The sequence below is a fragment of the Zonotrichia albicollis genome, chromosome 2 (genome assembly GCF_047830755.1).
Source record: "Zonotrichia albicollis isolate bZonAlb1 chromosome 2, bZonAlb1.hap1, whole genome shotgun sequence".
NCBI classification, from domain to species: Eukaryota; Metazoa; Chordata; class Aves; order Passeriformes; family Passerellidae; genus Zonotrichia; species Zonotrichia albicollis.
The window spans coordinates 115,279,455-115,294,431 of NC_133820.1; the positions used below are offsets into that span (position 1 = coordinate 115,279,455).

General features: G+C 55.2%; 2 protein-coding genes across 9 annotated transcripts in view; both read left to right on the forward strand.

Moving 5' to 3' along the window:
• Positions 1–1,291, forward strand: part of ARAP1 (ArfGAP with RhoGAP domain, ankyrin repeat and PH domain 1) — a 36,493-nt gene extending 35,202 nt beyond the window's left edge. For 2 of the 8 annotated variants that reach the window (XM_074536121.1, XM_074536123.1), the window contains exon 34: positions 108–772. The gene's annotated coding sequence lies outside the window, so the exon portion shown is untranslated. Of the gene's footprint in view, positions 1–107 lie in introns of all 8 variants that reach the window. The other 6 variants (XM_074536120.1, XM_074536119.1, XM_074536122.1 and 3 more) reach the window with 5 other exon arrangements.
• A 12,241-nt stretch (positions 1,292–13,532) lies between these two features.
• The window catches only part of PDE2A (phosphodiesterase 2A), a 42,245-nt gene continuing 40,800 nt past the window's right edge, over positions 13,533–14,977 (forward strand). The window contains exon 1 of the mRNA XM_005487153.4: positions 13,533–13,886. Coding sequence (XP_005487210.2) covers positions 13,819–13,886 — 68 coding nt within the window. The 5' untranslated portion in view covers positions 13,533–13,818. The remainder of the gene's footprint in view (positions 13,887–14,977) is intronic.

The following is a 14,977-nucleotide window of genomic DNA, read 5'->3' on the forward strand; positions in this document are numbered from 1 at the left end:
ATTGCCATCCTGGCCTGGGGACATGGCACGTGTCCCCAAAGGTGAAAAGGGGTTGGGAGTGCCTGCTGTCCCCTTTGCTGACACTTTGCTCTCCACTTGTGCCACAGGTTCATCTCCAAGTGGGGCCGCCCTCGGGGTCTCGTGCCAGCCCCGTACTCCGGCAACTGCCCGGGTCCTGTTGCCTCCAGAGCCTCCACTGGGCCGTCTCACCTTCCACTGTGGGGACTACGGGCAGCCAGGAGGGCAGATGGCAGCGAGGCCACCCCCACCCAGCAGAGCTGGACTTGGGAGCTATTGCCACACAGCCCACAGGATGTCAGCCCTGACTCTGTGCCCCAGTGCCTTTGGCCACCGCTTCTTTTCCCAGCTCCAGGAGGAGAAGCAGAGCCTGGCTGGGAGCTGCAGTAGAGGGCATTTGTGTTTCCTCTTCCATCCCCTATTTTTAAGTCTTTCTCCTCTGAAGTGATAAGGCAGGTGGGAGCTGCCCTTCCTGTGGGATGCTGCACTAGCCTTTCTCATGGGATGCATGCCTGGCCCCAGGCACTGCCATCATCCTACTCCCATCACTCCTGGGGAAGGGTCCCCTCTGTGCTGGGTAGGGCAGGATGACAAGAGCCTCAGTATTCACCCACACTGGGGAGGAGTTGCCCCTGGTCTCTGTCCTCCACCCATCACGATGGAGATGGCAGGAGCAGCCCCTGTGTCCCACTGCCACCTCTTGACGATATTAAAGGTCTTAAGAAATGAAGTGGGAGTGTTCAGGTCTCTGCCAGCCACACAGGGCAGGGGGGGACACTGAGAGCTGGAAGTGCAGAGGGACAGTCCTGGATGCACCTGCTGCGTGGTTGCCAGAGGATGGGTGCCATGGGGAAGGCAGTGAGCTGCCTTTTTGGGAACAGACCAGTGGCACCCCAGTCCAACAATCCTCTGCTGTGATTGCTGAGCCTTGCCAGTGCCAGGGTTGGTGTCTGTGCTGGACTGCCACTATAAATCACCAGGAGTGGGTGGGAGCTGCCAAGAAACACGTATGCAGGTGTGTTTCAGGGCCTGGCCCTTGCAGTGTGAGGCACAATGGGCATTTCAAAGCCAGAGCCTGGGAGCCGTCTCTTTGGATCATGGCAGCCTTAGGAACTCCTCCCCATAGCCCGTGGCTGATCCTGTGTGCTGCTGCTGCCTGCCAGTGCTTGTGACCTTGGCACTTGCCATGGAAACCCTTTGAGCTTCATCTCACAGCCATCGTGGTGGGGAACATCACAGTGAGTGGTAGAAGGTAGCTGGGACTCTGCTTTCCCTGGTTTCCAGGGATGTGGAATCCCCACGGATGTGGGGATGCAGGGCTGATAGGAGGCAGGGGTGCTGGTCCCCAGGGATGGAGGGATGCAGGGATAACTGCAGGGCTGGAGCATCACTCCCTGTTCATTGTCTGTGGCAGCCCTGGGTGGGGGTGTCCCACGCCCCCTCCTCACGCTGAGCCACCACAGGGGCTGTGGGTGAGTCATGCGTGGGAGCAGGAGGGCTGTCAATCACCTGCAGGCGCTGCCAGGCTGCAGGGTGGTGGCAGCGGGGCTGGCACTGTCACCTGCACTGCTGCAAGGGCTGGAGGAGCCACTAAGAGGGAGACAGAAGCAAGGGACCTGTGTGCCCCTGAAAACAGCACCCTGCAAGCCTCAGTTACACCAGTGTGTGGCTCAGGCCCCTCGTTGTTGTGGCAGGCTGAGGGGAAGGGCAGGAGAGCCTTCAGCACCCCTGGTTTCATGACCTCTCTCCCATTCTGCTGTGCCAGGTTGCTCCATGGGGCTGTTAGTGCCCAGGACTCTGTGGGCCAGGAGCAGATGCCTGGCACCAAACCCCAGGGATGTGCCAAGAAATAACCATTAGTGCTCAGCATTGTTGGATATCCACTCACTCACTCACTCACTCACTCACTCACTCACTCACTCACTCATCCATCCATCCATCCATCCATCCATCCATCCATCCATCCATCCATCCCCACCTCTGTCTCTCCCCTGCCCCACCACCATTCCCTCAATTCACACCCTCCTTCAGCAGCCTACCTGTCTCTCTGGCCATGCAACTGTTCCTCTTACCCTCCTTCCCAGTCTTTCACCACTAGGACGTCCAAACTCTTCATCTTGCCGTGCTCCAGGAGCTGAACAAACTCTGCAGCTCCCAACCAGCCAAGCTTCTAGCCAAGGGTGGCTCTGCCCTCCCTGCACCCCTCACCAGACCAGGGGCAGAGTGTGGGGGCAGCAGGGGATGCTGGGGGCACTTCTGGATCCCATGAGCATGAGAGTTGGGGTTCCCTTCATCTCTAACCACATTCTTTGGGGAAGGGATCAATAGGGAGCTGCTGGTGGCACACTTGAGGGAAACTGGGAGTGGGCAGGAGGGATGCAGGGTGCTGGCAACCCCTGGATCCCATAAGCATGAGGTTTGGGGTTCCCCTCACCTTCACACTTTTCTGGGGCAAGAGCTGGGCAGTGAGCTCCTGAGAGCCCATCTGAGGGCAGCCAGGCTGCAGTGATGATCACTGGGGACCTCGTGCCTTGCTGTCCTAGAGCCCAGCAAAGACAGGAGGGGCCAGGGCACTGTGCACTGAGCTGGTGCAGCATTGCCCTGTGGAGAGGTGGATCCATCCAGGAGCAGCATGGATCAGGCCTCTCTCCAGCTCTCACTATTCATAGTGCTGCGGAGGCAGTGCCATGTGACACCGCACATCGGCAAGTGATTAATTGCAGAGACATTTACAAACAACTTAATAAACTGACGTGGGGGGTTGGGCGTGTGAGGGTGTCTGCTGGCTTCTCCACGAGCACAGGCTGGGACTCAGCTGGGACCCACAGCCTGTTCCTGGGGTGCTGGAGCCCTTGGCAGTGTCCCTGTCCTTGCCCGTGGTCCGCTGCTGGTGGTGGCATCGGTGACCTTGTGCACCAGACATGCAGATTAGATGGATGCCAGACTCGAGTCACGGTCATGGTGCCACCAAGGACAATGCTGCCATTCCCGAGGTGCTGCCTGCCCTGAGTGCTGCCTTTCCTGGCTATTGTGTCTTGTGGTGGGGACACAACACATTCACCGTCCTCATCTCCTGAGGAGGAGCCAGGAGGTGGCTGGACAGCCCAGAATAATGCCACAATCACCCCGTGGCACCAGTACAGGTTGTCCCCAGGGGTTCTGCTCTGCATCCCACACCCACAGCAGCTCTGTGTCCCGCTGAATGGCTCCTGCCCCTGCACTCCCCCTCCCCCCTCAGTAATGAACTCAGCAGATTATCAGGTCCTGGGTTATTGCAGAGCAGCCACACTCCAGCAGACTTTAAACTAGTCATTATTTCATCAACAGCCCCATTAAACTGTCACTGGCTTTTTCCAGCCTTTTCCCCATAATTTTCCCCTTTCCCTTGCCTCCTGCCTTTTCTCCATCTATGCTTTTTTTGTCAGAGCATGTGGCTGCCAACACACTCAGGATGCTCTCAGGGGGTTCACCTCACCCCTCAGCTATCAGTTTACCCACCCAGAAAATGGGATCAGGCTGGGGAAGGGTTTGAGGAAATCTACCACTCCCCAGACTGACACAGGAACCCCCCTCCCCCTGCTCCATTCCACTTTCAGCCTGGCCCAGTGATGGAAAACGTCTCTGGATGTTGGGGAAGGGAGAGAAGAGCCCATGGGAGGGCTTTAAAAGCAGAAAGTGAAGGGGCAGAGGAAAGGCCCAGCTTGCCTGAAGCTTTTTATTCTTCACAGTGCCCTCTCCCCTCCCCCTACTCTGTCCACTCCCAACTTCCCTCCTGGCAGTGCCCTCTCACTTTAATAAGAAAAATGAAGGAAATTTAAATAGCCAGGTAAATGTTGGGCTGGTGTGGGGGGCAGGAAAGGCTGCAGAGATGGATTGTGCCTAGGAGGGTCCCATGGGATGGGGGATCTGCCTCTCCCAGCTCCGGTGGGATGCTGGCAGTGCCAGGGACTCGATGCCACATTGCAGGTGATAGATGTTGGGAGCTCGGTGTCTTGGGAGAATGGGGGAGGTGTTTAGGAAGGGATGTTTGCCCTTGGCTTTGCATGGCCAGGGCTGGCCAAGGAGACATGACTAAAGCAAGACGGTGATGGGTGGCAGAGATGGGAGCCAGACTGGGATTTCCCCTGCCAGGGGGACCTTCCCAGTGGGACCAGTGGGCACAGCCAGCTGCCAGCCTTCTTCCCAGCAGAGGCCAGTGGTGCCATTGCATCCCAGAGCATGTGGGCCTGGCATGTGAACAAGGATGCTCTGGCTGATGGCTGTTTATCCATCACTGTCACAGCACTGGCTCAGATGAGGATCTGGGTTTGTCTTTCTCCATTAAGTATATGTTAATTTGCATTTATTTAAAAATAACAGAGCTTTCAATCTCTTTATTAACATCGCAGCAGCAATGCTTCTGGGTTGTCAGCCCAGAGATATTCCTGATGCATCCCTGCCCAGGGCTGGGCACAGAGCCCAGCTAGGATCCCCTGGAGCCAGGATCCCCAGGGAGATGTGTGCAATGTGGGACAGGCAGATACATAGAATTGCTGAGTTGTCAACATGCTGGCTGCTGCCTGTCCCCTGGGTGACAGCCCTGTTCCCCCCTGTGCTCCAAGAATTCTAGGGGTGGGGAGAAACAGGGATGAGATTTTCAGGGATGGTGGGGGGGACTCAGTGTCCCTGTGGGCTATAGAAGGGATCTGAATAATCTCTGGAGCCTTCCTGGGGCATCCTTCCCCAGGTGAAGGCTCAGAGCTGCTCCCTGAGCTACAGACAAGACCCCAGCAGGTTCTGCAAGTGAAGGCAGTGAAATCCCTATGGAATCAGTCTTTAGGAGCCCTGTGGCTAATGACCACAGTGCTCCAGGCTGTTCCATGGATGTGCCACATGTCCTGCAGGCTGGGCACCCATCCCCTACCCTGCCCTGCACCCTGGTGCATCAGACATGGGTGCAGCTGCAGAGGAGCAGGCACAGCTCTGCCCATCCACGAGTCTGGTTCAACAGGACTCCAAAATAAATCTCAGTTTGCCCTTGTTCCACCTGCTGGGAGATTCCCAAGGAGCCCATTTTGGGCTGTGACTCCAGATGTGTGCATGAGTATGCTGTATGCTTTCCAGATGTGTGTATGGCATGCCTGGATCTGCAATTCCATGCACGACCATGCCTCCAAACACACTCATACAGGCTCGGGTGCACACATGAGTATTTCTCCCACCTAAATTCGTACCCAGGTGAGCAGCAGCTCCATGCACATGTGGCCCTGAATGATGTCACCCCACTTCCACGTGGGCTGCCACTGAAATAGCAATGAGCTTTGGCTTATTGAAGGCAAGGGAGATGGCAAACCTCACTGTCTTGAGCGTTCATGAAGGCCAGGCCTTGAATCAAAGGAAAAAAATATTAAAGGAAAAATAAAACAGCAGCAACAACAACAATAAACCAAAAAAACCCCAAACCAAAACAAAAATCTACAAAAAAATAAAACAAAAACCAAAAAACTCAAACCAAAACAAATTACAAAATCAAGAAAAATAATAAAATAAAGGGAAACAATAAAATATGCAAAGGTAAATCTAAAAAATCCCTGAGACTTTGTATATAAAAAAAATAAACACAGGGAAAAAAAAAAAAAAAGCTCTTTGAGGAGAATCACTTCAAATTGGCTATTTATCGGCGCAGCATCCCGCCGGGAGGTTTCCATGGCTACCTGGCAGCCAGAGCCGGGCCAGCAGCGTGCCAGCCCCATGTGCCTCCCTCCCAGCGCGTCCCCGCCGTCCCCCCGGGCACCAAGCTCTGTGCTGCCCGATGCTGCTGCCGAGCCAACACCACCAGCCCCAGCCCCGCCCTGGGGCGCTGCCCTGGGGGCCAGATCCCAAGGATTGGCTCCCGCCTGGTGGGATGCTCAGGCTGGCACTGGAGGCGCGGTGGGAGCGGGGTGTCCTTGCAGAACCCCCTGTGCAGGTCGGGAGCAGAGCTGAGCCCCCGTCTGGGAGGGATGGATGCCTCAAGGCACTTTGCTCCCCAGAGGAGCACTGAGTTCCCCCCTTACCTCTGGAAGTCTCATCCCTGCTTCTGCCCACCCCAAGAAGCCCTGGAGCACGAAGGGGAGTGCAGAGGACATGCTATCAGCACCTGGAGGAGCTGAGCTCTCCCCTTCCCTCTCACCAGCCATGGTTTGGGACAGGAGGTTGGGAAACCTTTGGGAAGAGGCTTTTGAAGCCTCATGCTATCCCATGCTGCTAGATTTGGAGGGATAATGTACTAGAGAGCTCCCCTGATGGTCAGCGCTCGCATGGATCCCTTACATGACCCTGAAGGACCATCCCAAAGGCAGCCTCTCTCCTTGGGGCCCCCATTTCCCTTCTGGGTATGCCCATGGGCCATGGCAAGGGGACACTGATTGACGCTGACCCCTGCTGAAGGTGCAGGGACACTTCTCATCTGCCCCACCGCTGCTGGAAGGCAGAACACTGGGACATCTCTTGTCAGGAACAAGGAGCTCCATCCTGCTCTTCCTGTGTCCTACCCTGGTTCCTGCCCTGTTCCCTGTCTCCCACTCATCTGCCACCCATCCTGGGGGCGTGAGTGTGTTGGGTGCAAAGGAAAAGCCCCTCCACTCCTCCTATCAGGGATAGGCCCCTGCCTCTGGGTGATGGGAATGGGAGGAGGGCATTTGAGAATTCTGGGCTCAGTCTGCACCCCAGTGCCACCCTGAGACTGGCTGCCTTGGTGCCCCCATGCCTGCTTCCACAGGCAGCAGTGTGAGGGCTGGGAAGGGCTCAGGGGTGTTAACAGGGATCTCCAAAACCTTGAGCATCTTTGGAATGAGGAATCAGTGGAGGGGGTCAGGTCTGGGTCCTTGGTATGGGGGAGGACTGTGGGGATGATACCTGGGCTGTGGTACCTGGCAGAGCCCTGGGAGCATCCTTATGGCTCCTGACAGTTCCCAGGACCAGGGGCTGATCCTGCAGCCCTGCTTCAATCCCTGTTTGCCACTGCCTGTGTGCTGAGTGTCACCCCTGGCATAGCCCAGGTAGGGAAGCTGCCAGCTGGAGAAAGGCACTGCAGGGATATTTTCCCATACTTTGGGCTCAGGGACACATCATACTATGGGAGGATGGAAATATTTGAGGTGCAATGAAGAGTGAGGTTGGAAAGTGGGGGCAGAGTGTCCCCCATGCCCCTTGGTGTCCATGAGCACCTCATTCTCCTGGCTCAGCACTGGGAAGGTCACCTGTATGATGTCCTGAGTGTGACAGGGCCAGCGGGTCCCTGCCCCCTCCCGCAGCCAGCTGACAGCTGTGACCAGGCAGGGGACACTGGCAGAGGCTGGAGGGCAGATTCAGGTGCTGGAGGGGCTGCAGGAGCTGTCTTCAGCCGCCCTCCCACTGCCCTGCCAATCCCAGGGGCCTGTGGGATCCCAGTCCTGAGGGACCTGTGGGTGGGGGGGCTATAGGCTGGGGATGCTGCTGAGATCAGCTTTTGATGGTGTGAAACAACCCTGAGACTGACTCAGTTCTCTTCCTTCTCCCTTTTCCCTTCCCCTTCCCTTTTCCCTTCTTTTTCCTCTTTCCTCTTCCTCTTTCCTTTTCCCTTCCCCCTCTCCCCTTCACCTTCTTTCCCCTTCTTTGCCTTTTTCCCCCCTTCTCCCTCCCCATTTTCCCTTTTTCCTTCCCCCTTCCCTTCTTTTCCCTTCACCACCCTTCTTTTTCCTCTTCTTTCCCTTTCTCTCTCCAAACCCCATTTCCAAAGCCAAGGAAAGCCCTTGCCTCCTCAAGGAGCTACCCAAGGAGCTCCTCAAGGAGCTACCCAAGCTCCTTCCTGTGCTGTTCAGAAGCTCCATCCCAGCTCCAGCACCTTCCTAGCCAGCACCACCAAACCTGGATGGCTGCAGCATGGGATGGCCTGGCACTGGTGACAGCATTGCCCCAGTGTGGGATGTGGTGGCCCCAAACAGCTCCTGGGACACCCATCCCCACCCCAAAATACACACAGGGTGTTTCTCTCTGTTCTGCCCCAGTCACAGGTGAGCTGTTGGACCTCTGGACACACGGAATAATTTTCTGGTTCACTGTGAATTTATGTCCTTTTGGGTTTTTTTTTTTATTGAGAACATCTTGTACCGACGTTGCAATAAAAACAAGGCTCCAGGTTCCTCTGTGTGTTTTTTTTTTCTGTTCTTTATCTGTTCCCAGGATAAATGTCAATGGAAATGGAAAAGCTTTTCTCTGTTTTGCTATTTTCTCTCCCTGAAAGACTCTTCAGGTTTATGAGGGAAAATGGTGGAAAAATCAGAAAGAGGAAAAAATATCCCCAAAACTTGCTGAAATGGAACTTTCTCATGGAGATGCCTATGTGCATGGCAGGACCAAGAGGGATTAAACAGATATGTAGACATAGCACTTGTGGATGTATTTTAGTGGTGGGCTTGGCAGTGGTGGGGAGCTGCTGGACTTGGTGGTCTTTGAGGGCTTTTCCAACCTTAATGATTCTGTGATTCCATGATTCAAGGTAGGAAAGTGACTCAGACCATCCCAGGAAGCTGGACTGGGAGTCTTCAGAGGAAGGGGAGTATCTCCCTGCATGCACAGCAAGAGAGCTCACAGCTCTGGTGTGATGCGGAGCGCATTTCTAGGGAAGGTATTCAAGGTGCAAATTGCTTTGTATCAGAAAATACATCTCCATTAGTGCTGGAATTGGTATCCTGCACAATACGTGCTCGAGGACAAAGCCTGCCTATTCAGAGCCCACAGAATTCAATCATCTTGCTGAGGAGTATCAGCAGAAAGCAAAGCAAGGCTCGTTTCGCATTCACGCCACAAATATCGGCATGAGCCCACAGAGATGGAACGCTGCCTACGGAACCTGGCACCGCTTCTCTCTCCCAGCAGTAAATAAAGACATGCAGCCCATGCTGGTGCCCAGTGCAGGATCCCCAGCAGCTCCAGCAAAGAGAAACAAGTGAGATTTTTAGGAGATAATGTGATATTTGTAGGCGACACTGTGTCAGGATTCTGACTGTCATGTCTCCCTCTGGCCAGGAGGTCAGGCTGAGCTGCCCCTCTCAGATGCACCCGGAGAAGGTTTCTGGGAGGATCTCCCTGGCCATCACTGGGGCCTCACTCCTGTCAGAGGGATCAGTTAAGCCCTGGTCTGAGCAGCTTTGTGCAGGAGATGCCACCAGGAATGTCCATGCTCTGTAGCAGCTCTCGAGGTCTCTAGCTGGTCAGAGTGACCCTGAGATGTGTTAGAAACTGGGCTGTTTTCCCAGCCCAGTACTTGAACAAGGAGTCAGAGCTCTTAATTTCTCATTCTCAAGGTTGTTTATTGTATCTTATCTATAACATTCTTTCTCCTGCCTGCCTCTGTCTGCCCAGCAGGTCAGACAGAGGCATGGCTTCTGCACTCTGCCTCCCATGGGGTGGTGTTATCTTTTTAAACCAAAAACTACATGTACAATATTTACAATTACTTCCCAATACCTATCACCTATGTTAGACAGTGAGTTTCTACTCTAGCCAATCTAAAAGTGCCAACATCACAGCAGAAGATGGAGTCTAGGAAGAAGAAAGAAGAGGGACAGGGCACACCCAAATTCCTCCATCTTGGGACCCTGAGCCCTCATTCTAAAAACCTCAAAAATCTATTTTTCACTCCGTGACAAACAAACTATTATTCTACTTAAACTTTTGTGGCTTGTAAATCCTCATATAAGGTTGGTCATTCTTTCCATGCTTGAAGATCAAAGGCACAGGGGTCTTGGGCTCTGTGCCAAGGTCTCTGAGCCCCCTTGGCAAGGTCTCGAGTCCTCCAGGACAGCCAGAGGAATTTCCTGGATTCCAACACATCCAGTGATGCCCACCCAGCAATATCCACGCAGCAATGCCCACCCAGAAATGCCCTGTGTTCTTCCAAGCATGAATTAGCAGGATTTATTAAAAAAAACCCAAAAAACCAAAACAAAAATCAACCTCAAACTGAGCATTTTAATTAAACACACCAAAACATTCCAGGAGGGTTTTTCCAATTCTTAGCCTCCATGACACCCCTGGGACTTCACACACTGTGCTGCCATTTGCAGGAGGACTCTAAGAAGCTTCTTGGATATGGGGCAGAGTTTTCTCTTGAGGAGAAAATAGTACAGGCAGATGTGCAGCTGAGAAAACCACGTCTCTTAAATACCAGGAATGACATTTGGAGAGGGGAATGAGAAGGGAGAGAGCTAGGCATCACACTGGCACCATGGAGGGAGTCCCAGGGGGTTTGGAGCATGTGGGATGGTGGGAATCCACATGGATGTGGCACTTGGTTCCATAGTGTGGTGGAGGGCTTGTCAGTGGTGGGGAATGGTTGGACTTTATGGTCCCAAATGGCTTTTCCCACACAAATTCCATGATTCCATGGTAATATGCAAACGTGACAGTCCTTGCCCGGCATCTGGAGATGGATGGTTCCTTCTGGTGGTCTTTGCACCCACATCTGCTCTGATCTTCCCAGCTGCTTCTGACTGGGGACCACTGCAAGACAAAAACATCCTTTGGGGAATAAGAGGGGCCGGGATAAACAGGCATGGAACCAGCTTTACTGGAAAGGAGGGGACTCCTTGTAGATTACTAGGTGATGGGGGTTAGCAGGGTGTGGGATGGCCCATATGTGGCAGCCACCCTGCTCCCACCATCCACTACTGCCACTGCAGTGCTGGGAACAACTTGGCCACCTTGGTGGGAGGAGATGGATGAGTGCTGGAATGGCTCCCAGTCCTCAGGGCACCCCATGGTGCCCCACAGCAGGTTCTCCCCCTAAAAGAATGCAGGATATGATGAAACCCTATCTTTAAGTCATTAAATCTGAGGCTCAGGGTGGAAATAGGGGTTAGATTAAAGTGATGGTCCTTAAAATAATCTCAAATTAGTCCCAGCTCTACTCTCAGCTCTTGGGGGAAAATTTGGGAAAGTAATTGCAGCTCTGGGCCTCAGTTTCCCGTTGCAGATAACAAAGTCAGAGGATCTTGTGTAACTGATACTCTGCCTATATCTGTAGGCCATGGGGATATTAATTCTGGTGAATTTGACAGGAACTGATGTGATTTGAGTGCTAATCCCTTAATATCTATTGCTGCTCTGACGTCCCAGCTGGTGGATCCACAATGACTTTAAAGCACATTCCTCCCTTCTCCCCACAGGCAAATGATGCTGGAGAGATGGAGGTCTGCAAGGCTAGTGAAGAGCAACCCAAATAGCTCTTTTTGGTGCAAAATCTCAACACACTAAGCCAAGTTCCCAGTTTGGGAGCGTGGTTTGGGCCTGTGGTGCAGCACACAGCATGAGGAGACAGTGCAGAGGATGCAGGTACCTACAGAGGGGTGCAGTGGAGCCTGCAGACCCCAGACATGCTCCTGGATTCACCTGTGTGCCTGTGCTGGCTGAGAACAAAGGTCCATGGCTCCGTGCTGCCAGCAGCCCAGAGATGCTGAGAGCAAAGGAAAGAGCAGGGAAAAGAGCAGGGCAAAGGCATGGATCTTTGATAGTGGCACAGGCAGTGGGATCCAGGGTACCCCAGCATGTTTATACCACACTCTGCAGTGTGATCACCATGCTGGAGGGAAGGGATGGAATTGTGGGGGACCTGGACAGGCTGAAGAGGGAATACTGTGCCAGCCTCAGGAAATTCAACAAGGTAAGTCAAGGTTTTGCACCTGGCTTGGAGTATTCCCAAGCACAAACACAGAATGGGTGGAGAATGGATTGAGAGCAGCCCTGAGTAGAAAGACTTGAGTGTTGAAAAGCTCAGGATGCCCTGGTCATGTGCACTGACAGCCCAGACACCCCCTGTGCCCTGGGCTGGTCCCAGGAGTGTGGGCAGCAGGCAAGGAAGGGATTCTGCTCTGCTCTGCTCTGCTCTGGTGAGACCTGTCCTGCAGAGCTGCTTCCAGCTCTGGGGCCCAGCATCAGAAGGACATGAAGCTGATGGAGGGAGTCCAGAGGATGCTGTGGAGATGCTCTGAGGGCTGGAGCACATCTGCTGTGGGCATCCCTCTTAGGGCTGAGAGAGTTGGGAGTGTTAAACCTGGAGAAGAGAAGGCTATGGGGAAACATTGGAGCCCCTTCCATTAGTCTGTTGCCTAACAGAGCTCCAAGGGAGCTGGGGAGGGTTGTTGGACAATGGCCTGGAGTGACAGGACAATGGGGAATGGCTTTAGTGTGACAGACAGTAGGATTAGATAGGATACTGGGAAGAAATTCTTGGCTGTGAGGGTGGTGAGACCCTGGCACAGGCTGCCCAGAAAAGCAGTGACTGCCCCATCCCTGGAAGCATTCAAGGCCAGACTGGGTGGGGCTTGCAGACACTTGGTCTAGTGGAAAATGTCCCTGCCCATGGCAGCGGAGTGGAAATGGAGGAGCTTCAAATGTCCCTTCCAGCCCAAACCATTCAGTGGTTCTGTGATCCTGAGTTAAGACCTTCATCAGCTGGATGATCTCCTCACAGTCTTTGTCCAGGACCTGGTCCCTAGGAGCTTCCCTTTTTGTCTCTAGTGCTTGCACTGGAGGAAGCCGAAATGCTTAAAATATCTTTAAAAGCTCAGGTTGCTGATGCTCCTTCTTGATTCACTCCCCTTGTGCCAGGAGGTTTCACAGAAACCTCTGACCTGAATTCAGTGTAGGATGGGTGTCCTTCCCCAGGGTCCCTCTTGGGAATGTAACATCCATGCGTAGGGTCATTGCCTGGAGAGCACAGGCAGTGCTGGCACTGCAGTGACTTTTATCCTTCTCCAGGCACCCTCTGACACTGTCCCACCCTGCTGACCCCTCTGACACTGTCCCACCCTGCTGGCAGCTCACACTGCCAGATTCCAGCCCATGGGGCCCAGGACAGGAGACCAGCAGGTTCAAGCTGGAGACCACCCATGTGGCTGGGACTGTTTGCAGGGTGTCCACTCTCTGGCAGGGACCTGTTTGTGGTCCAGTGCCATTCTGTATGATAGAATCACAGAACCATGATTTGGAAAATCCCTCTGAGACCACTGAATCCAACCATTTTCCAGCGCTGCCAAGCCCACCACTAAACCATGTCCCCAAGTATCACATTTACATGGCTTTTAAATCCCCACAGGCATGGTGCCTGCAGCGTTTGACAACAGTATTGGGGAAGAAATTGTCCCAATACCAAATCCAAACCTCTCCTGAAAAACTTGAGGCCATCTCCCTTACAGAAGAGGAAATACATTGCTCAGTGCTGCTTAGTGCCCTCGGGAAAGCAATCCACCTGTGGTCCAAATGTTGCCTAGTGCAGCTCATTGCCCCTGGGACAGGAACTTGTGGGACCGGTGCTGCTCAGTACCTCTGGGACAGGGACAGATGGGAACACTGCTGCCCAGTGCTGCCGATGCCACCGGGGCAATAACAGCGCACGGCAGACGGGGCTTGCGCTCCCAGCAGGGCCGGAGGGGCGAGCGGGGAGGGCAGGTCCCGCGGGCGCTCCGAGACAAAGGCGGGCGCTCCCCGGCGCGGCGCGGCGCACGGGCGAGGCCGGGCGCGGCGCGGGTTGGGCGGCGGCGGGCGGCAGGTGCGGCCCCTCCGGCCCCTCCGGGCCCTCCGCCGAGCGGCGCGGCCCCCGCCCAGCCCCGCGGAGCCGCAGCAGCGCCGTCAATCAGCGTCGCCCCCGCTCCGTCCTCCCCTCCCGCACGCCTCGGCGCGCTGCATCGGGCTCGGTGACAGCAGCGAGCTGAGCGCGGCGGGAGGCTCCGCTCGCAGCCGGCACCGAGAAGCGGGCGCGGCGGCGGCGGGGCTGGGAGGGCTGCTGAAGCATGCGGAGCCATGGGCCAGGGCTGCGGACACTCCATTCTCTGCCGGAGCCAGCCGTACCAGGCGGCCGCATCTGACATGTGAGTTCCCTCCCGCTGGCACCGGGGATGGGGGACCACGCCAAGAGGGAGGGATGCTCTGGGAGTAATGCCGGGCAGGGGAGCGAAGGAGACGTCAGGGACGCAGGAAAAAGTTCGTCCTGCCTGACAGCTGTCAGGGAGGGGGTGGCAAGGAAATGACAAGAGGCTGCGACCCCTCCCTGTTCCCCACTCGCCACCCACGTTAGCCCCGGGGCAGGTCATCGCCGGTGTTTCTGTGCCAGAGGGCTGGTGTGAACTGAATCTCCCGGTCTCCCCATCACCCTCATCCCATAATGATTCCCTGCAAAGGTAGAAGGCTCCTGGCCCAGTGGTGGGCCGCAGGGGGGCCCGGGTGACTTTGTGAAATTCAGGTCAGCCTTCTGAATTGTGGCTTCGGCAGCTTCACACAAGGCAAGAGAACCCAGCCCCTCCACTGCCCCCCGCTCACCAAACAGATTTGGGGGTCCCAGTGTCACAGTGCCTGTCTGTGTAAGGCCAGGTGGGGATGGGGCTCCCGGGGTCATGGTGGTCTCCTGCTGCAGCGGGCACAGCAGGCTTTGTGTGACAGCGTGGGTGACCTTGCTGAGGGATGACAGTGCTCCCTGGAAGCAGGGAAGGGCGATGCTCTGGAGAGCCCACGTGGCAAGAGGGGCAGCTTGCAGTGTGTGGATCCCCAGTGCCCAGAGGCTTGGTGGGGCTGGCAGAGCCCCCCGTGTCTGTGCACCCCCGTGTGCAGCGCTGGCTGTGCCGCAGCTGCTGGGAAGCAGGATGTGCATGGATGTTCACAGTGCATGGGTGCTCTGGGCACCAAGGATCTGGGGTGCTCCCAATCCCTCCTCCCCCTGCTCCAGTGGGAGCAGATCCCACATTTTGAAAAGCCCTCTGGGAGGTTGGGCTGGACGACAGGAAGAAAGGCAGGTCTAGGGCAGAAAGGAGGAAGGCTTCTCAGTGCTGGATTCCTTTGTTTGACAGTGCCAGCTCCACATGCTTGGGCTCTGGCCGAACTGCCTGGCTCAGTCTCTCACACCAGGACCACCAGAAGCAGGAGGGACTGGAATGTGCCCAGGAGCAGCCTGGGCTCTCCTGGAGCA